The 22912-nt window shown below is 37.1% G+C and overlaps 1 protein-coding gene across 2 annotated transcripts in view; it reads left to right on the top strand.

Annotated features, from left to right (window-relative positions):
- The window catches only part of PDZRN3 (PDZ domain containing ring finger 3), a 201717-nt gene extending 183645 nt beyond the window's left edge, over positions 1 to 18072 (top strand). For both annotated transcript variants that reach the window (XM_026722453.2, XM_087923691.1), the window contains 5 exons: positions 8544 to 8642; positions 10591 to 10653; positions 12102 to 12206; positions 14553 to 14669; positions 15323 to 18072. In XM_026722453.2, coding sequence (XP_026578238.1) covers positions 8544 to 8642; positions 10591 to 10653; positions 12102 to 12206; positions 14553 to 14669; positions 15323 to 16867 — 1929 coding nt within the window. In that variant the 3' untranslated portion in view covers positions 16868 to 18072. The remainder of the gene's footprint in view (positions 1 to 8543; positions 8643 to 10590; positions 10654 to 12101; positions 12207 to 14552; positions 14670 to 15322) is intronic.
- Positions 18073 to 22912: the final 4840 nt, after the last annotated feature.

The following is a 22912-nucleotide window of genomic DNA, read 5'->3' as shown; positions in this document are numbered from 1 at the left end:
ATGAATTGTAATACAGTGTAGCTAACAAGGATTTAAAAAATAGAACAGAAATAAAGAATAAATATAAAAACCCACAAAACCACAGTATAATACGGCAGAGCTTAAAATGCAATCCTATCTGCATTCCAAAGTCATTATAAGTTGGCTCCTTGAAAACCAGGTTTTAATTTTATTCTATTTCATTTTTACTCTATCGGCTTTATTTCAGGAAATAACTGGAAAATCTAGCTGGTGTTTTGCTTAAAAGAAAAAGAATAACTTGTCTTACATTAGTAGCATTGATAACCATCAACTTTTGAAAGTTTATGATTAGATTATAACTTTTCTGAAATGCAAGCAACTAGGAAACAGCTGTTAATCTTTCTCTGTACACCAAATTATCATATTTAGAGTAGCATCAAATCCCAGTTATTTCTGCTTCTAACTAGGGCTGAAGCAATTGTACTCAAGGGTAATATGCATATAATTACTCATAAAAATCCAGATATTAAACACCTGTTCAGAATTTGTCCTGAAGGGGATCTTTGTTTGTCTAAGTACTTTTTGTCCAAGCACCACTTCTTCAGATGCATTTTTAAATATTATTTTGATTATTTAACCACAGCATCGTCAGTCAAAAGTGCATAGCAGGAAATAGGAAGTGATGTGGGCTGAACTTGCATCATACTGAAGAACACAGGTGATCAGCTGAGATACAGGAGTATGAAAACATCCAAACCATTAACATCTGAAATATGAAACTTGGTCTCAGGCCTAAAACACATTCCTTAAGTTAATTCATATTAGTCTGATCATCAGTGGTAATGTGATATTCTAGATAACATAAATAGGCCAAACCAAAGAATTGACAATTAAATTTTTAATGATAGCCCTGTGAGTTTTTGACCCTTTGCCTCTACCAAGCAACCACTAATTTTCATAGGAATCCCATGTATATTACATAGACTTCTTTTCCCATTTCTTTCAGCGGAAAAAGCCTTCCCTGAACTTGATCTTACAGTGTTTGGATAAAAGCCCAGAGCCTTTGCATGTAGCCTTTTGTCCCCTCTTTGTCAATTTTTAACCTAAGGATAGTTTAAACTTAGGAGAAAATGAAGTGAATGTTTGCATCAGGATTTCTACATAAATCGCATTGTACATGTCTTAGCTTTACATTCCATTATTGGATACAGCTTTTCTCAATCTTTTTCCTTCAGAGGAACCTTTGAAATAATTTCCAGATCTTGGGCAATCTCTGCATAAACATTGCAAAAATTCTTCACCAATACAATTTGTGTTTACCCTATGTGGTCCAAGTTTTATAATGTTTATAACATCAGAAAAATGGCAGGCTGGGTTGTGGCACATAAAAATTCACACCACTGTGAGTACTAACCTTGCATGACATGTGAATTAAAAAAAACATTTTGTTTTTCCTAATCATGATCTCCCTAACAACATATCATGGAATACTTGATGAGAAAGGCTGCTTTGATATATCACAGTACATAATGCACAGTGAATAAACATACTGTGGAGCTCTTGGAGCTCTCTGAAGGAGTCTAGGAGAACTCACCATGTCCAATTCACCATAGCCAATTCACCATAGCCAATTCACCATAGCCAACTCATCACTGCATATTCGCCATGGGCTAATAGTTATACTAATATCAAGGTGGAATAGAATCGTTAAAGAAAGGACACCAAAGGAGAGACAAAATGAAATTTGAATGACAAAATATTGTAATTAAATTGGTCATGGTAAATTGTTCTGCTGCAAGATGGCCATGATGAGTTGACCAGGTTGAGTTGGCTCAGCAAGTTGTCCTATTGTACTCTAAACCTGGTTGTTTCCAAGATGTTTCATTATTCAACCAGATAGCATCTTCAGTGGATAGAAAGTGTTACCTACCTGAGTAATGAAATGTCTGCAAGCAAACAAAATTAAGTTCAGAGACACCAAGGACTCCACAGTTCAACCCTAAGCTACATTTTTTTTCTCCTGTTGATTAGACATACATATAGAACAAATTATTTATCAGTTTGTTAAATTAGCTAGTTTAAATGGATGTTTATGTCTTATACCATTATAGATGGCATAAATATGCATATAAGAAAATAAACCTTGAAGTGGGAGGCATCTACCTTTCCTTAAGATTAGTTAAATAAAGCCTGATTTGGTCTAGTGGTTAAGGCACCAGACTAGAAGCCAGAAGACTGTTAAGGCACTACCTTAGTGCCTTAGGCCTTAGGCATGAAAGTCAGCTGGGTTACTTTAAGCCAGTCACTCTCAACGCGAGTCTATCTTCATTTATTCTTATGGAGGATATAGCAAGAGGGAGGAATATTAGATATGTTCACCACCTCAAATTATTTATAAAAATAATAAAGGCAGGAAATAAATGAATAAATAAAAACTTAAATTCTTTTTAGTATGTAACATCTACAGTAGTGACCCAGCATCTGTATTTGGTTGATATTACATAATCATCCTTATTGAAAAGCATCCCTCAATCCCTTTACTAAAAAAAAAAATGGCAACATTTTAGAAATATGGAAAGTTCTTCCATTATACTGATGTTCAATCAACCTTTCTGTAACAAAAGAAAGCATGAGGAGAGAATGTGGAGCCATTCACAATCGCACCTATTGATTGAAAATCATTTAAATACCACCTCAAATGTCACTGACATTTACTGCTGTGTTTTTTTTCAAGACAAATTACACATGTTGACAAGTAAATAACAAGAGGTTGCTTATCGTGGCAGCTGTCATCTCGACATGCCAATAAATTATTCATGTCAGTGAGTTTTATTGTCTTTCCCCAGTGAATGACATAGCAGGTTGAAATGGAGAGGTTCTTGCTTGGCAGACTATTATGTTATTAGATCTTATAATGCATTAATACCAGGAAGGAAAATGAGCATTCTTGTTCTGAACACTGTGGGTGTGTTTTTCCCACATGTAGAAATTTGTAAATAGTTTTCAAGACCATTATCATGCATCTGTGTGACTTGTCTTTTCATTTCTTGCTCTTTCAAATAATCCTCAAATAAATATCACTTAATTGCAGTTCTAAGCAGTAAGTTTATGAGCAGTGCGTTGGGGGTCGCCTAAAGTCCTGTTTGATTTGATCTGATTTATTCATTTGTATGCTTCCTGAAAAAAAAGAAATGATAAGGGATTCAATTCCATGCACTCCATCACTTAGTGATCAGGGATATTAGGATGTAGAAAAAACAGTGGTGCCCACCATTGGGACTTCTGCAACTGCAGTTTCTATTGACAAAAACAAAACTGTGGAAAACAAGAAACTTGGAAGATAAATTGGTATATGTAATTACTGTATAAAATTGCAGCATTTAAATAAATGTTGAGCAGATAGAAACCATCCAATCAGAATGAAACCATGAGATATATTTGAATAGAATAGGATTAAAGAGGGAAAACAATTAAATTAACAAGGATATAAATATATGAAATCACAAAGTGGAAGTTATTCAAAGGTTGAAAATGGAGAGCTGTCCTTTCAGCAACCACAAAAAGAGACCTTTTTATGATGATTTGTTTCCAGGCTGGCCCTACATGTCTTCTCTTGGTCCAACCATTGCCATTGTAAAGCATCCATCCTCCTTGCCATTGGCTGTCATTTTTTCTGTTTTTCCTTCCACCTTTCCAGCCATTATAGACTTCTCAAGAAAACTAGTGTCCAAACTACGGTAGTCTGAGCTTGGTCATTTGTGCTTAAGTGAAAACTCTGGATTGCTTCTTGGCTATCCATAGTATTCTTAATAGTCTTCTCTAACTCCAACAGTCAGGAGCATCAATACTCTACTTCTGTTTCTTTGAAATCCAACGTTTGCTTCCATAGTGTCACTGGAAAATCATTGCATACGTGAATTTGATCTTTTGGTATAAACACACTCCAGCATTTGAATCCCTAATCTTCACAGCTACCCAGTTAAGTGCTTACCTGTGGTGTGTTTTTTGAATGCTTGTTCCTTTATAGCAATAGCACTTAGACTTATATACCACTTCACAGTGCTTTATAGCCCTCTCTAAGCGGTTTACAGAGTCAGCATATTTCCCCCAACAATCTGGATCCTCATTTTACTGACCTCAGAAGGATGGAAAGCTGAGTCAACCTTGAGCCTGGTGAGATTTGAACTGCCAAATTGCAGGCAGCTGGCAGCCAGCAGAAGTAGAAGTAGCCTGCAGTACTGCATTCTAACTACTGCATCACCACGGTTCAACTCATTGATAGTTGACCTAAAAGCAGAAGATACCCACAACTTCACAATCTTAATTGTCACTTCTAAGACTGGTTGCTATGCCTCTTGTATTAGCTAGATTTTTTTTCACTATATTTTCACTGTGCTCTTTTACTTTTCTTAGTACAGCTTACAGATCTTTCATATTTTTCTCTATTAGAGTAGTGTCATCAGTATAGTGCAAGTTATCGAATTTTCTTTCTCTAATTTTAAAACCATGTTAATATTTTGTGTCAAGCCTCTTTCAAAATGTAGTAAGTTGAATGAATATGGAGGAGGCACAAAGCACTGTCTCGCTCCTTGGCAATCTGCAGCCGGTCTCTTTCATCATGTTCCATCTAGAGTGTGTTTTCCTGTCGTACAAATACATTTTGCATGAAGGCAAATAAGAAGTTGTGAGATTCCTATTCTCCTAAGAACATTCTATCTATAACTTAATGCTATCTGCACAATCAAAGGCCTTTCTACAATCAATGAAGCACACTCTCACTTCTTTTTGGTATACTTTGGGTTTCTCAATAATATAACGTAAATAGGCAATAATGGCCTTTTCCTTGAGCTTTCCTAAAACCAATTTGAATATTGATGTATGTATTTCCGTGCAGAGCTCTAATCTTTTTTATTATTATTTTGCTGCCATTTGAAAGTATGTATTGTGTTAAATATTCTTTTTTAACTTCATACATTAGTATATAGACTGGCCTCTTCAAGTCTTTTGGGCCCTGTTATTTTCCAGATTTGTTGATATAGTTGATTCAAAACTGTACCAATTATTTTGTTGCCTACTATATTTCTGTAGGTATTCCATTCAATTCCAGTAATTGTCTAATTTGGTTAATACTGGGCTATTGATATAATTTTTTCTTTTAGTATTAGACGGTCTTAAAAATAAAGAATACCTTTTAAAATATCTTGGAATTTGACACTCTTATTTATACAAAATTTCCAACTCCATTTGGTCTTTTTTGAATCAGCCACCATGTGTCTGTTTGCATCCTTTTTCCTAACACTTTGAGGTTGGAATTTTCCTTGGTGGGCTTCTTTTATCTTTATAGATGTCATAGCAATACTATTTCTTGTTTAGCTATCTTCCCTTTTTGGTATTTTCTACCATCTGTTACCTAACATCCAATTCACTTTCCTCTGCTTCTTGGTCTTTGGCATTATTTTCACATTCATTCTTAACAAATTGTTTGATTTCATTTTATAGTTTCTGTGGTTGTCTGATATTAAGGTTTAGAATTTCAAAATGATTCCTGATGTTCTCCTTAAAAATGGACTATACTCTCAAGATTATATCATGGGAAATGGTTGGCTTTGTTCTTGCTATAGCTGGACTTTGTGCTTATATGTGAGTGATCTATGATCAATTCCACAGTCAGCTATGCATTTGCTGTTATAAAAGAGTTTGCCTTATATTAATATTACTGTATTAATATAAGGAGAACTCGATTGAATTTCTGTGTACTCCATATGATAATGTCCATATATTAGGAATCATTCTGGTTCCTAGGAGAATGGTTTCGCAGTGAAGACAAAAGAAGTTGGCTTCTCTTTCCTAGGTCATAAATTGCAGATATATTTTCCTCATTAATATTTCAAACTTGGCATTTCATTACAAACAATAAGCAGTGGAACTTGCTTTACTGTTTTGTCAGTTTGAAATTGAACTTGACCATAACTCTCCACAGCCTCCTGTTTTTCTGCATCAGTGGTTGGAGCATAAAGTTGGATATTAAACTGACCTGCCCTATAAATTATCCCAGGAGAAGATGTTGGTTGCTCCCCACCTCAGTGATACAATGGTGGCTAATGACAAATGCATTTTTGGTTAGGACCTCAATTGTTTGGAATAACCTCTCTTTAAAAATTAAATTGCCCCCTTCCTTAATTTATTACCTAAAATTATGAGAAATCTAATGATTATTGTCATAATTAACCTTCTACTAAAAAGCAGTAGGTAAGTAATATTTTGTGTTGATCATTATTGCTGCTGTTGTGCTGTTATTTTGGATTAAACAATAGTAGCACCATCAAACTATAAAATTATGTTTCAATTTAATTTTAAATGTAAGAGTAATCCTTGGCAATTTATAAGTTTAATAATAAATAAAATAAAATAACTTCAGTATTTAATATGTGTAAATGTTGTATGTTCTCTATACTATGAATGTTTTAGTTTTAATTATTAATTATAATCTATTGGGAATTTTTGCCAGATTCAGTGGCATGTTAAGTATATTAAATAAATAAATGTCTATGGAGATTCTTAATCATCGAGGTCACGTTGGCCCCAAAGATGCTTTTTCAAAAAGGAATTGGATTTTCTTTTTTTCTTGAAAACATTTTGCTTCTCATCCATGAAAAACTGAACTGAAGAAGCTTTTCTGATGAGAAGCAAAATGTTTTCAAGGAAAAAACCAAGAAAGTCCAATTGCCTTTAGGAAAAGCACCTTTGGGATAAACAAATTTAAATAATAGCACACATGAAATGAAGCCCCGTAGACTTCACAACTGATAAGAGTTCCAGTAATTCAATTCTTGCTCTTAAAGTCCAGAACTTTGCAATATAACTAAAGAAGGATTAGGGATGACATGATATCAGGGTTCCAATATTTGAGGGGCTGCCACAAAGAATAGGGGTCAACTATTTTCCAAAGCACCAGAAGGCAATACAAGAAAAAATGGATGGAGCCTAATCAAGGAGAGAAGCAACAATGAAGGAGAAATTTCCTAACAGTGAGAACAATTAACCAGTGGAACAGCTTGCCTCCAGAAGTTGTGGGTACTCCATCACTGGAGCCTTTTAAGAAGAGACTAGACAGCCACTTGTCTGAAATGGAACACGGTCTCCTGCTTGAACAGAGGGTTGGACTAGAAGACCTCCAAGGTCCGTTCCCACTCTGATATTCTGTGATAATGATTACCCAAACATACGCCAGCAATGATTCATGGTGCCCAGTGAGAAAGTGCACACACAGATGCCCACATGTTATTTGGTTACACAGAATAAAAAATATATGCTTCCTATTGTTTTGTCTACTAAAGGGGTTGGGAAGAACTGTAGAAGTTGTGTTCTACAACTTTCCCTACCTTGTTTATTCTTCCAGTGGAACAGAATATTAAAAGTAGACTTTGAAAAGAGAGTCAAGTTTCTGTTGGCCTACATATTAGAAGACACAACAGAACCAGAGCAAATCTGGATAAGGAGAGAAACCAACAAAAGAAAAATAGAGGTTGAACATGGAGTAGCTCTGATTTGGGACTCTGGGGAGGAAAAAAAATCCAGGGAAATTTTTCTCAAAACATTCCTATAGGAAAGGCAACGGTTCAGAATGCTACTAGTTTCTTCTCTCCTCCTGAACATAAGAGCCAGCAAAGAGGCTGTACAGCTTACCCTATATTCCCAGTGAAAATATGCTCTCAAATACAATGCAGGAGAAAAACATAAACTCACACTGACACAAAACTTCAAAACTTAATTCTGTCTTTTTCTACAACTATTTGTTGTTGTTGTGAAAAAAACACATATTATCTATCATCTGTTCAACACCTTTTCTGTAAAGCTTCCAAACTTTTTTTCCCAACAGTCTGTTTTTTTGTGGATTTAAAGAAATTGTGCAGAGCAGTTATTATTGCATTTCAAAGTTAAGCCAGAGAATATTCTTAGGAGTTGCTATGAAATTATTTAATAATGGGCTTGGTTCAAACTTTCACTAGGGTATTTAAATGATGTTGGATGATCTGAGGATTAAAGTCTTTGGATCACAATCTGCCAGAGTTATAATTCATACATCATCAAAGAAATATACTTATAGATGCATCCCTAGGAAAAATGCATCTAGCATTCATTATTCATTCAATAATTTAATTATGCTCATGAAATCTTTATTAAAGCCAAAAGATTTACAAGTTCCGAAGAGAAACCAGTTCCAATTTTTATATCAGGGGATCTTTTGTATATACACAATTGCAGCTCTAACATTAGAAGTTTTAGAAACTCTTTTGTCTTTTAGCTGAACTCTTAGCTTTCCAGGTTTTGACACACCGTAAGAGACAGATCATTTTTCTTCCAGATGATCAATAAAAGAGTGTATTTTCAATATGACTTAATATTGATGAAGGTTCACAATTGCTTTCAGTATTGACTATATGCCCATAATCACTTCTAGGACAGTAAATTGATTTAATGCACTCATTTTAAGCTTTGAAAAAGAAACAATAAGTAAAATGTTGTTACTTAGTCTGAAGAACAAAACTGACATTTTACCTTGTTTTGTCCTTTTGCTCTAGGAAGTGGACCTACATCGAGTGAACAGCCAGGACAAATTTGGTCTTACTGTCTGCTACAGAACTGATGATGAAGATGATATTGGTATTTATATCAGTGAGGTGAGATGAAATTTCCATAAACAGCAGGACACTTTTGACTGTTGCTGCAACAAAGTTTTTGGTTATATCAGTTTCATTTCTTTATGTAACCCTGAAAGAAAATTGGTATATTATTTTTAAAAATCATCTGGTGCACTAGCATTTATACTTTCTCATCCAAAGATGAATTTTAATTAACATTCCACATGTGGTTTTAGAAGGATATCCACAAAAGTCCTGGCTCAAAGCTCAAGTATCCATTCAAGTCTTCATTACAAGACCTATTTGTTGTTATTCTTCGGTCAGGAATTAAATAGGCAAGTTGCGTCTTATCAGAGTTGATTTCTATTGTGGGGTGCTTTCTTTGTAGGCTTCCTAAAATTGTTTCCAAAATCACCAACATGGATATGGATGTTTTTTTCTTGCTGCTTGTATTCCTTCTGTTTTTTATTAACTTTAATTATAGAAATAAATAATTGATTTGTTCTTATTGAATACACCAGGTTCCTACACTTATGGGACTTACTCATGAACTGCTTGATTCCTTGATGACTTTGTAATTGAATGTGTCAACTGTCATAACTAAAAGTATTTTTGTTTCAATTGGGATGGGTTAATATGAAAATAATGAGATTAACTAAGTTAAGCCCTATTGATTTCAGAACACCCCAATTAATTTGTAATGGTTGCCTGTTAGTCTGTTGCACAAAAAAAAATCCAGTCTTGTGGGACTTTAACCGGTAATAAACATTTCTCTAAATCCCACCTCATGAAATGTCATTTTAAGTTTGCGTAGTAGCATTGGATGGGTGTGCAATTTTAAGCATTGAAGTCTAATGAAATGCAAGTATATAATACGTTTACTTAGATGTAGGAGCACATAAAGTTTATGCATTGTTTTTTCTGTCTGCAAAGATCCAGGAAGCATGGATGAAGTGTGGTTGAAATTTTCAGTTGCTTCGTGAGGGGATGTTTTAGTTAGAATACTATTGTTAGATTACCCTTAGCAACACTTTTGTTTTGTTAGACGTATTAACAAAAATAGATACGTTAAGCACTGCTGAGGCTGAATGCAACTTTTTGACAAATATGTTCAATAAACAAAAATGTGCCAACATTTATTTATGAATACAAGATAACACTCAAGGCCTATACACGTGTTTTTCTACTTCTAATGAGTAGTGCACAATTCTCCAATATATAATTGGGATACAAGTCAAATTTCAAATAAATAATGCAGTATGACAACATAAAAGTGTGAAGCATATTCAGAAGAAAAAAAATCAATTCCTTCTTAGGAGAAAGAGTTAAAATGGACCAACCCCAATGGTTCACAGAGCAGAAGAGTTCTCATTGCTAAACTGGCCTTCATATTCCTTAGGACGAGGAAAGAGGGGGTTGTTTGAATACTGGGGGTTGTATTCCCTAGAAGAGACAACTGAGAAGGTCCAAGGGGACACAAATAGTATTCCCTCTGCTAGATTCTATCAGGCAAGTAGATGTTGCTGGGAGAAGAATTCAGTGCACAAATGCCACAGCAGTCTTGTTCCACAATTGTGAATGTTGTTTTATCAGGATTCCCAACTATAGAGAAGATAGTAAACTTGTTCACCTGAATGCTTTCCCGATCTTCTTTAGATGTTCATATGAAACATATGAAGGTCTTTCTGCAATATTCAAAAGTGAAAAAATATAGCTGTTTGCTTAAGAAAGATTGCTTAAGATACAGTGAGTGATTAAATGGAGTGCCTGACCTGGTCTATAAGATCCATGATTAAATTCTACTTACCAAGGTAGACTTATAGACCAATACAGTCTGGGAAATCAGCAACTGCTGCACTTAAAATTTATTAAATCCCATTTAACAACTACATTACCCTGAGGCAGGGGAATAAATATTTGTTAATTGTTAAAAGCATGCTGGGTGGATGGGAATACAGTTGAATAGCTGCTTTTTGTTGTTTTATAGATTGATCCCAACAGCATTGCTGCAAAGGACGGCCGTATCAGAGAGGGTGATCGCATAATTCAAGTGAGCTCTCAAAATATGTATTCATTTATTGCTTATAGTTATATTTATCTTTCCTCCAGGAGCTGAAAGCCATATGTATAGTATTTCTTTCTCCAATACTATCCACAAAAGTAAACCTATTGAGAGAGAGGCACTAAGTCAAAATTATATAATGAGATACCCTGACTGATTTTCTAATCCAAGCATCTTTCTGATTATGTGAAACCATACATTAACTTTTGTATTTACTTATGTATCAGATTTATATATCAGACCATCTCACAGATATGACTCTGAACTGGGTGGCATACAATAAAACAATAATTTAAATCAGATATAAAGGAACAGTATAAACAATTTAAAAACAGATAAAAATAAGGCGATGGGAAATCCAGCATCCTACAGACAATGCAGCCACTGTGAAGGTGTCTTATTTTGCTGGGATCCCAAATCCTGATGGAAGAAGAACCAGGTTTTGAAGGATAAAACAGTTCTTTACATGCTGATTTTGTACACCACTAAAGTTAAAGTTTCATTTGAGATGAACAGCACTTTTGACAACTTCATGGGCCTGTGCATGTAATGTTCTTGGCAGAAGTGGTTTGCCATTGTTGCCTTCTGAGATTTTTTTTTCCAGTCTAGATTTTTCCAATCATATTTTGAAAGTTCCCCTAGAGAAATCCCACCAAAACAGTCTCCTGGTGAAAGGGCAGATGCGAACCGTTTTAGGCCAAATGCAGTTCTATTTACTCTCATAGATCAACCACGAAAGGCAAAGTGTTACTTGACAGCATTATGTTTGTGAAAAACTACCTCAGGGGATAATCCAACAGTCTCTTAACACTGGTGTAATGTTATTGAATTTGCCATCATATAGCACTTTTAGCAGGCATAGAGATTTATAATCCTTATTTTATTCAGCCTCACAACAGTCCCGTGAATCCCAAATGTCACATTACTTTTTGATGCAATAAAGTTTATGCGGCAAGAAGATGTATTTATCTTTCCAGCACAAAGTTTTAAAACTAGATTTTTCCTTGACATGGAAAATCATCTCGTTCCATGTTAAGACGCTTTTAAAATAAGAACTCGGGGTTATTTCCCAACCCCCCAAAATTAAACACTGTAGCTGCTTAATTGTTTTGGAGAATCAAAAGAAGAATAAAGGAAGTGGGTGTGAGGTAAATTCTTTCCATTTTAGAGATTCAGAAAGAAGATGAAAAGCAAATTTAATCAGTGGTTTGGGGGAATGCAGAATTGAGCTCAGCTAGTTCGATTTGTTTCATGAAGGTGTAGGTTGTTCTGATAAATTAAATGCCTTAGGCTGTATAAATGTCTACAATCAGAGTAATATATCTGTCAAAAATATCCATATAGCAGCAGGTTTTTCTAGAAACATGCTTTGCTGCACTTTCTACGTGATTGGAGAGGGTGACAGAAGTTTTTTTTTTTTAATTTTCTCTCATCAGATTAATGGAATTGAGATACAAAATCGAGAAGAAGCTGTAGCTCTCTTGACTAGTGAAGAAAGCAAGAATGTCTCCTTACTCATAGCAAGACCAGAAATTCTCCAGGTATTCTCCAATATTTCAGTCACTGATATGATATTATCTACAATGGAAGTTGATCAAGATATTAAAAAGTATTGTTGCATGTATCAATATATTAAGCCAATTACTGTACAGCTAGGTGTGTGTGGACCCTTGGAAAAGCTGGATGGCCTTATTCCAAGGGACAGTCATCCCTGAAAAGGTCTTTCTTTGTGGACACTTAAGAGCCATCACCAAGTTGATATCATTGATTAATAAATTAATCAGTCCAATAATACATATGAGACATTCGAGTACTACCTACATGATAGGATAGTCAAGATAGAAACTAGTGCTACAAAGAAATTATTTGCAGAAATGGCAGCACATAGTTAAAGAAATATAAAGTGAAATGATTTTTAAAGATCCTGGGGCTAGGAAATAGAAGACTAAACAGTTAATGCAAAAAATGTAAGGCATGAATAATTTTTATTATTTATATAATAAGTAGACAGGGAGAAACATCGTTATTTGACAATAGCGTTAATATTTTACATCTGCAGTAGCTCTTTTTGTCTCAATGGGATCGATAAGGCAGTGGTTGATCTCATCAAGACATGATAATGACATTTATTTATTAATTACTTATTAAATGTATATGCCACCCATCTCACTTGGCAGAATAACTCTGGGTGGCTTACAATTAAAATCATAAATATCAAATATCTAAAACTTTAAAACATTAGGTACAGAAATATGAAGCAAAAGATAAGATCAATATGGTGGTGACATTTAGTCTGCCATCCACCTCCCCAACATAGTGCCCCTATAAGGATCCCAAGCCAATCGGCAGGGCCAGGTTTTAATGTCCTTCCAGAAGGCCAGAAAAGTGGGTGCAGATCTTATCTCAGGCAGCAAGATGTTCCAAAGAGCAAGAGTCATGGTAGAAAAGGCTTCTAGAGCCCCACCAGCAGGGGCGGGATTCAAATTTTTTAACAACCGGTTCTGAGGGCATGGTTTGATGGACATGGCTAGGTGGTCATGTGACTGGGTGGGCGTGACTAGGTGGTCATGTGACTGGGTGGGTCAAAAGACAGAAACTCACTTTAACAATGGAGCAGGGGATTGGATTGGATGACCTCCGAGGTCCCTTCCAGCCCTGGATTACTGTGTCAAGGTTTATGGTCCTTCCTTCCTCTCCTTTTTCTCTCCCTCCCTCCCTCCCTCCCTTTATCTATCGATCCATCCACCCATCCATCCATATCTCATTCACTTTCTCTTCCCTTCCCTCTTTCTCCCTTCCCTCTTCCTCTTTCTTTCTTTCTCCCTTCCCTCCCTTTTTTTCTCCCATCCCTCCTTCTTTCTTTCTTTCTTTCTTTCTTTCTTTCTTTCTTTCTTTCTTTCTTTCTTTCCAACCCTCATGCCCCTTTTTGGGCCTGGGAGCCAAAATGGGGTGCAGGGGGTACAGTCCTGCACACACATACAAACCCCATTTTGGGCCTAGGAAGCCTTCCTGGAGTCTCAGGAGAGCCAAAACGGGGTGTGGGGAGGTGCCATTTTGGGCCTAGGAAGCCTCCCTGCACTTACCTGGGAGCCAGAACCAGGAGGGGCAGGGTGGGGCGGGGCCAGTTGGCTTTCAGAACTACTGGTTCACAGAACTGGATGTAAAATTAACATCCAGTTTGCTTGAACCGGCCTGAACCAGCTGAATCCCACTCCTGCCCACCAGTCAAAACTCTTTGACCAACAAGGCCCTGTAGCATGCCCCTTCTGTGGGACCAAAGGGGGTGGGCTGATACCATTGGGTGAGACAGTACATTTTTTTTAATTTTGAAAGATAATGATTTTGTAGACATCCAGAAGCTTCTTCTATCACCTCAAGAGGCTTACTGAATGTAGTTTGCAAAGCATAATCACTGAACTGATGCAGTCCTATCTCAGTCTCAGTTGGTAATAACACTATATTACTGCTGCACATGTCCATGTAAGAAACCATCTGGATATTTTTTTTTGTACCAATTATAAATTTATTTCTAGAAATTAGTGGTATGATGGAGATTCTGAAATTTGAGAGGGAAACTTAGTGGAGAATTATTACTGTTCTAAACCGGGATGACAGCAATACATAGGCTTCTATTCTGCACTTGGGATTCACAGCATGGAAGAAACTTAGCAGGACTTCTGTGGCAAGATTACTCCAGATAATGCATAATGTTTGCCAAAAGGCCATTGCTAAATTTTATGTACAGTAGTACAGCTAGATAACATAGATGAGCACTGCCCTCTACAGTTGGATATGATTCGGCAAGGGAATGTTTTACTTTTTTGAAATTTATAATATTTTTAAATTTATGTTCCTAATAACCCTGTTTGGTTTTATTTCCTTTACAGTTAGATGAGGGATGGATGGATGATGACAGAAATGATTTTCTGGATGACTTACATATGGACATGCTGGAGGAACAGCACCACCAAGCAATGCAGTTTACTGCCAATATGCTGCAGCAGGTAAAAATCATTGTTGGGCCAAACATCTGATGAGCATATCGAAAGTATGGAGAGTGTGTTATAAGAACTTAGTCAAATTCAGGCTGCAGGTATGCAGCATGTATTATATGGTGTATGTAACCTGTCACAAAACACCTGTCTACCAAAAGTAAGTCGTGGGTACTGCTCACCCAATTACCACTACTTCCAATGATCTTTTCCATTAACCCAATATTTTAAATCCCTTTCAGATTGGATGAACATCTTTCTATAGAAAACACTGGCTTGTAGCTACTGTTTTCATTTTAATTTTCTAAAAATATCTGAGTGAAGACTAGAAATAGTGTGATGAATAAAGTCTATGATGCAAGCTAAACCTTGGCTTTGCATCACTGAGTTTGAGATTGCATTTGGAAAATGAACAAGTTCTGTTACGTCTTATACTAAAATAATTTAATTTTTAGCTGCCCAAAGAATTGTCTTTTTGTAGTTGGCATTCCACTATTGGAAGGTAGGCTAAATTAATCTTCCCTACCATAAGATCTTAATCAATAGTGGCCCATTCCATATATAAAGATTATGCTAAAAATAAAAAGAAACCCATAGTTTGCATATTAGTTTTGCTTTTTTAAAAAATAAACTTTCTCTGTTCTTAATTTTTTTTTTTTTTTTAGAAAAAGAAAAATGAAGAGGATGGGGGTACCACAGATACGGCAACCATTTTATCCAACCAACATGAAAAAGACAGTGGTGTAGGGCGTACAGATGACAGCACTCGGAATGACGAGAGCTCCGAACAAGAGAACAATGCCGATGATCACGTTACTTCCTCAAACACTTTGGGAAGCCAGAAGAAACTCGCCTATAGCCAGGACACGCTGGGCAGTGGTGACATGCAGTTTAGCAACGAGTCATTTATTTCAGCTGATTGCACAGATGCAGACTTCCTTGGCATCTCAGTGGATGAGTGCGAGAGGTTTCGTGAACTGCTGGAGCTGAAATGCCAGGTCAAATCCACCAACCCATACAACCTGTACTGCCACAACAGTACTCTGGATATGAGTAAAAGTGACCACGAGAGTGTGGACAGGGAGCTGGAGATGCTGAATGAAGAGCTGCGTAATATTGAGCTGGAGTGTCTTAATATTGTCCGAGCCCATAAGATGCAGCAATTGAAGGAACAGTTTCGAGAGCCATGGATGCTGCATAACAGTGGCTTCCGCAACTACAATACCAGCATTGATGTCCGCCGACATGAGCTCTCCGATATTACTGAGCTCCCAGAAAAATCAGATAAGGACAGCTCCAGTGCATACAACACTGGCGAAAGTTGCCGAAGCACACCACTCACTTTGGACATCTCCCCCAACAACTCTTTATGTAGGACAGCAGACGCTCTCGCTTTACAAGACAGGGAGGGGGCAGAAGGCACTCTGAAATTGTTGTTGCCTAGTTCAGAAGATCAAGAATCCAGCCTGGCTAAACCGCCTCCTCCCAAAGATGCTGACCTTAGCCAGCCATTGGAAATCAAGGAAAGGAAAAATAACGAAGAAAGCAAAAGCTCAATTCCAGCTCCCAAAGCCGGTGGGTCCTCTTTGACTTCCTATCAGCATTCTCCATACAAGCATGCCCATATTCCAGCCCATGCCCAGCACTACCAGAGCTACATGCAGCTGATCCAACAGAAATCCGCAGTGGAATATGCACAGAGCCAAATGAGTTTGGTGAGCATGTGTAAAGACTGGAACTCTTCAAACCAAAGTGAACCCAGGATGGAATGGAAAGTCAAGGTGAGAAGTGATGGTACTCGCTACATCACCAAGAGGCCAGTCAGGGACCGGCTGCTACGAGAGCGTGCTATAAAGATCAGAGAGGAGCGCAGTGGCATGACAACAGATGACGATGCCATCAGTGAAATGAAGATGGGACGTTACTGGAGCAAGGAGGAACGGAAGCAGCATATTGTGAAGGCCAAGGAGCAGAGAAAGCGGCGTGAGTTTATGATGCAAAGTCGGTTGGAATGCTTAAAGGAACAACAAGGGACTGAGGACAAGAAGGAAATGAATATCATAGAACTGAGCCACAAAAAAATGATGAAGAAAAGAAACAAAAAGATATTTGACAATTGGATGACAATTCAGGAACTCCTAACCCATGGCACAAAATCACCAGATGGGACAAAAGTTTACAACTCTTTCCTCTCAGTGACTACCGTATAATTTTTTTGTGCCAAAGCTAAATACATAAAACCCTTCCGTCAGGGTAGAGATTCTTGCCTCGTTCAATGTGGCAACACTTGTTTTGTTTCCTTGTTTGTATATAAGACACGTTCATCGGATCTACCAACCAAATGGAGAATTTGGGTTTCTCAAGCATTTTCAAAGAGGAGAGAGACATCACCCACCCCAAATCTTTGAAGGCAATACTGAAGAGGCAGAGCTTACTTGGAATACCAATAGTACCTTTTTTTTAACTTGTTATCCTTTTGCATAAAGTGTTTTAAAAATAACAGGAAAACATATTAATCATACTTAACACAGGTAATATCTTTTTATTCATATATTCCTATTTTAAAAAAGGTTACACATGCAGAAACGCAATGACAACCTCAAATATGTATTTTTAACAAGGCAGTATTTTGCAATATATCTTTGCTAGTAGGTCCTTTTTCTGCAGAGGTTGCTGTTTTAATCAATATTTTTAGCTGAACTAGCAAACCCTTCATAGAATCATTTTGCAGTAACATATCACACCAGCTGTGTCTTTGGAGTTGTACTGGCTTGCCTGTCCATCATGGTACCTATGATAAGTAAATTAAATACAGCTGGCAGATAGGATAAATCCTGATGTACCTCCCTAGATTTGAAGCCTAATTGGAATAATTTGGATTGCGCTGGCTGGACTGGTAATGTTAAAATCTCACTGTGATTACTATAAATACTTGGGGAACTACAGTCCTGTTTCAACAAAGTAGCCAGAGATAGGTCATTGGATTAAAGTACAGAGACTGTGGAGGAAGCTTTCCATAAAAGTATATGGGGACAGGCAATACCTAGGTACTGAAAATATTATGCATATGACTGTTTAGGACTCTAGCCAACAGCTGCACCTTTTCAGCTTCTCTCTCTCTGGTTTCTGAAGGAAGAAAGTAGGTATCACTTGAAAGAGCAGAAGGCAACTACTACATGCTGCAGCTCTGAAAGGTTTTGAAGTTTGCCAAGGCTATGGCCTGTTGAACGAATGTGCATGTGTGTCTAATGGTGTTACAAAACCAATTGTGTAATTTGAAATGCCAATTGTAGTAGCTGTCAGCTTTGTAGAATGGAATGTATTGAAATTGAGAGCAGTTTTCATGGGAAACATGACTAGTTATTAACAAGTAAAATGAAGTTAAAATAAATTATTGTTTTATATTTCAACTCAATTGTGGTAGGCTTTATTTCGCCTGTTTTAATCCATTATTCCCAGCCCTATCACTGCAGAGCCTTGTATTGTTTTATTCCAAAATATTGAGATTTCTCTAGCTGTGATCGCTGAATGTGGATTTATTCTTAGGATTGGTAAAAACTGTGCAAGCATCTACCTACTTGGGAATAAACATTGAATTTAGAAATAATTGATAGATAGATTAACAGTTGGAAGGAATCTTGTAGGTCATGTAGTCCTAACCACCACCCCTGCCCAAGCAGAAGGCCCTACACCATTTCTGACAGATGACAGTCCAGTCTCTTCTTGAAAGCCTCCAATGATGAAGCTCCCACAACTTCTGAAGGCAAGCTGTTCCATTGGATGATTGTTCTCACTTTCAGAAAATTCTTCCTTATTTATAGGTTGAATCTCTCCTTGATCTGTGTCACAACCTACCTTGTAGTTTCCTCAGAAGCTTCTTTCTCTGAAAATAGGTTTCTTTTGTTGAGCATATTCTCAAACTGATTTTTTTTTCCAATTTTTTGTTTGTATTTTTGAGCCGAGTTTATTGCTGCAGTTGGCGGAATTCTGCTTTTGGCATTCTTTGCTTTTAAAGGTCTATTCTTCATATTGATCCTTGAAAATGTATAGAGAATAGCAACAAACATCATAAGAAATCTGGAAGCTATACTGCATGATAAAATAATGGGTGGAACTTTGTTCAAGAGAAATCCAACCTAAAAGCAAGGAGAAATTTTCTGACTGTGAGAACAATTAATCAGTGGGATAGCTTGCCTCCTAGGGTTGTGGGTGTTCCATCACTGGAGGTTTTCAAAAATGGACTGGGATGGTATGAGGCTCTTGCCTGGAGCAGGGTGTTGGATTAGAAAACCTCCGAGCTGATTCTATGTGTCAGATTAACCAAATGAAAACATAAACAAAAGAATTACCTCAGTATCTTTGTCTGAATCATGAAGTCCCAGACGGAAACCTCATTCTGTCTTCTGTGTATTTTTCGAAGAAGTCACCTCCAAATTTGTGAACCACACTTCAAGTTAAATTTAATCTTATATTTGTCTCATTATTTCATTCATTAAATTTATATACTGCCGAACTCCCAGTGACTCTAGGCCCACATTTGGATTTTTTTTTAATGGCTTACTTTTAAGTAGTCATGGAGCTAAATGATAGGTATACCAATACCTTATCAAATCTTCTAGGCATTACTGTCTAAGCATACACAGTGTTCATGGGAGTAAGTTCCATTAACATGCTGACACTACTAGCTAATAAAAAACCCTGATGGGCAGTATGTTATTTTTATAACTATGAAATTTGACTGTTGTGACCGGGTGGCCGCCAGCCCCTCCAGCAGCTGAATCAGATGAGAAGACAGTGTGGGAGTCAGGACCAGCATCAAGGCAACCTGAGAGCTCAGAGGGGAAAGGGAATGGAGCTGTCAGAGATATAAACAGAGGCAGAGCCTGGGCCGTCCATCAGCCCTCAGATGGAGAGTCAACAGCCTCCAGGTCCAGAGATGGCTAATGAGGAAGAGAAGGAACAGCTAGGCCCAGCTGATGCACAGATGCACAGAAACCAGAGGAGAGGAGAGCAGTGGAAATCTGTGGACTGATCCTTGGGACAGAAGAGCCACCGCTGCTAGCGATGCCTAATCCTAGCTCTGAGGATAAAAGGCAGGGGGCGGAGATGAATAGGTGTGACAGACACTTATTATTCATCTCCCTGCTGAACAGGAGAGGGAGGGAGGGAGGGAGAGACCTTTTTGCCAGGGCTGCTGGCGCTCCTAATAAAGGAATCATTGATTTAACTACAGGGGGGTTGTCATGTTTGGGAGCTGGGTTAAAACATTGACATTACCATGCCTTCACTTTCATATATGGTAAAAATAGCAGTCCACAAAAGCAGAACTTCTTCATCAGTGCTGCCAGCCCTGTTTAAATAAAAACACGCACTATCAGATATTAGAAATCACAACTTGCCTAGGGGCTACTGGCTGGAGAATTAATTAGAATGATAAACAGAAAATATGTAAATTAATCTGATCTTCAGTGGCCTTTGGAAAGAGGTTACCAGATTTTTGTTAGAAAAATTGCTTAAATGTCTCTGGCAGCTACATGAAAGGAACCCATCAGCAATTTAAGCTCCTTTACTTATTTTGATTCCAAAAGAATTCTTGGTGGGGGGCAGATCCCTGTGGAAAACAAACTAATTAAGAAAAGACATTGTCACACTAAAAGGGTGACCATCAGAGATAGGAACAGTGTATGTATTTCCTTCTTTCTCCTCCTTAGCCCACAAAAGTGATTACTTTTAAATTCTTTGCAGCTGGAATGACAAAAAAATCAAGTTAGATTGTCCTTATATTTTCTCTGCAACCCACAATCCCCATATATTGTAAGCAAAAGAAACTTAATTTTCATGAGAAAGCCCTTGATGAAGACTTTTAAATTGTGCCTCTATATTTTGAATAGCAATTTATATTGTGAAGTGAAAGGAAATATACATTTTTTAAAAAGTGCCTAAGGAAAAAAAAATACTGTAGATTTGTGTAACAAAACTCTGTTATTTCTGAGTTGAAAACTCGAAGGGGGGGAGGCCATTTATTTCCACCCCATTTTGTTGGATCCACCGATCCAATCTACAGAAATTTAGATTCATTATTGTAAGAGAAAATCTTTTAGTATCAGGATTTTATTGCCTGAATACATGGTACTCTCTTCTGGGAAGCAGAGCAGAAAGTAATTGTAAGGGTAGTCATAGTGGTGGTGATGAAGATATGATAGCAATCACTTTTTCTCATTCAAGAAAATGGTTTACAGAATCATTCTTGGAGGTATAAAAGTCACATAGTCACTCCATAACAATATCTTTCTTGGGGCTGTTCATCCTATAAAGGATAAAGAAAAGGTGGGGTGAATCACTTTAACATTTTAATGTCCCACTTTTACTAATTATATTTTTTAACTCATGGAAAAAGCATGAAGAGGAGGTGTGCGTTTCTAGAAATGAACATCCATCAGTAAGTCGCCTTGAAATGGCATATAAGATTATGCAATGCTGCTACAACAACATTTCAATATATGCAGATACTGCTGGCCAGAAAGGAAATTATTCTAAATTCAGCCTTCCTTTGTCTGTAGAGACTCAGCAATCATTCGATACAATACACTGGTCTAGGAAGCCATCACCTGTTTGACCATTTTATATCAGAGCTTCCATCTAATTGTTGAATGTAGTAATTATTGCCACTATGCCCTCAAATTGAGAAATATTTGAGAGGCTGTCATAAAGAAGGGGACCACCTATTCTCCAAAGCACTGGAGAGCAAGGCAAGAAGTAATGGATGTCAACTTATCAAAGAGAAATCCAATTTAGAAGTAAGGAGAAATTTCCTGACAATGAGAACAATTAATTAGTTGAATGTTCACCTTCAGAAGTTGTGGATGCTCCATCACTAGAGATTTTAAAGAAGAGATTAGACAGCCATCTGTCCTGTATGGTATAGGGTCTCCTGCTTGGGCAGGGGTTTGGATTGGAAGATCTCCAAGTTCCCTTCCAGCTCTGTTATTCTGTATTCTTTAATACTCTGGCTTCCAAGTAAGTGCTGTTTTGCCCAGCCACTGATTACTAAAACTAATCCCCATTCTTTCCATTCCATCTTAATTACGGAGTGCCTTGAGAAACAACAAGACACACCTTCAATCTATTTTACATTGAGGATCTATGTTGGCAGCAAAACAGCAATATATCTTGAATATTAAAGTTGAGGAGCTTCATTAATTCTTGGAGTGAATGAGACTGTTTCTAGTATCAGCATCACTCTGAGACAAATTTCTTCTCTTGACAGCCATTCTCACAATGGTTTTAGATAACTAATCAGCCAAAGGACTTTTGAAACAACTCTTTTGACAAATCGTCCCCTTTATGTTTTATTGCTACAGTGGACTCTTGCAACAGGGAGCCCCATTAAGAATAGGGGAAGAGCACTTCTGTCAAAATGAACTCTCGGTGACCTTCCCTTCCAATATGTGCTCAATCAGATGGGAAAGTGGGCCTCCCAGGTGTCACAGCAAGACTGGTGACTCAGGACGAATTCTATTGTCTCCAACAGGAGCGCTGGCTTTGAGATTTTGGATAAGCCATCCTTCAGCATAGTATGCTTTTGTTAATAAGTGGGGTTCTGAACAAAGGCCTCTCAAAAAAGCAAATCCAACAATAATTGTTTTTAAAAAATCACATTCTAGAGAAGATCACATTAAAAGCTTCACAATGACTGGTTCCATATTGAGATTCGTGGACTCTACAAGAATATGGCCTTATATAAAGTTCAAATGTTGACATTAACTGATTACCAAAAAAAGGAAGTCAGAACTGAAAATATCCTATCTTTGGTTATGTTTTATTTTCCAAACTCAAGAAATAAGAAGCTATTTTTCATTGCATGTGTAAAGTCTAAAATCAATGTGGTCCACAAGATTGGTAAATAATTAAAGCATTTGTTCCAAATTAAGACATATGTGAAACTTATTTTACATGGTAGCAGAAAACTCTTGCTTAAGATAATAGTGTTTTTAATAATATTATTAAAACAATGTAATACCTTGCTTTAGTTTTCAACCTCCATTGATTCTGTAGAGATATATTCACATTGCAGCTCATTCCTGCTTGGGCAGGAGTTGGACTAGAAAACCTCCTATATGTCCCTTACAACTCTGTTATTCTTTATTCTCTATTCTATTCTGTTCTATTCAGATTTTAAAATACAATTGATCCCCAAAACAAATGGGTTGCTGCTGAACTAATTACACAAGATGTGTCTGCTTAATCATGGCTGA

The sequence above is a fragment of the Pseudonaja textilis genome, chromosome 2, assembly GCF_049901715.1.
Source record: "Pseudonaja textilis isolate UNSWEBS1 chromosome 2, rPseTex1.2, whole genome shotgun sequence".
Taxonomy (NCBI): domain Eukaryota; kingdom Metazoa; phylum Chordata; class Lepidosauria; order Squamata; family Elapidae; genus Pseudonaja; species Pseudonaja textilis.
This window is presented reverse-complemented; position numbering and strand designations above follow the sequence as displayed.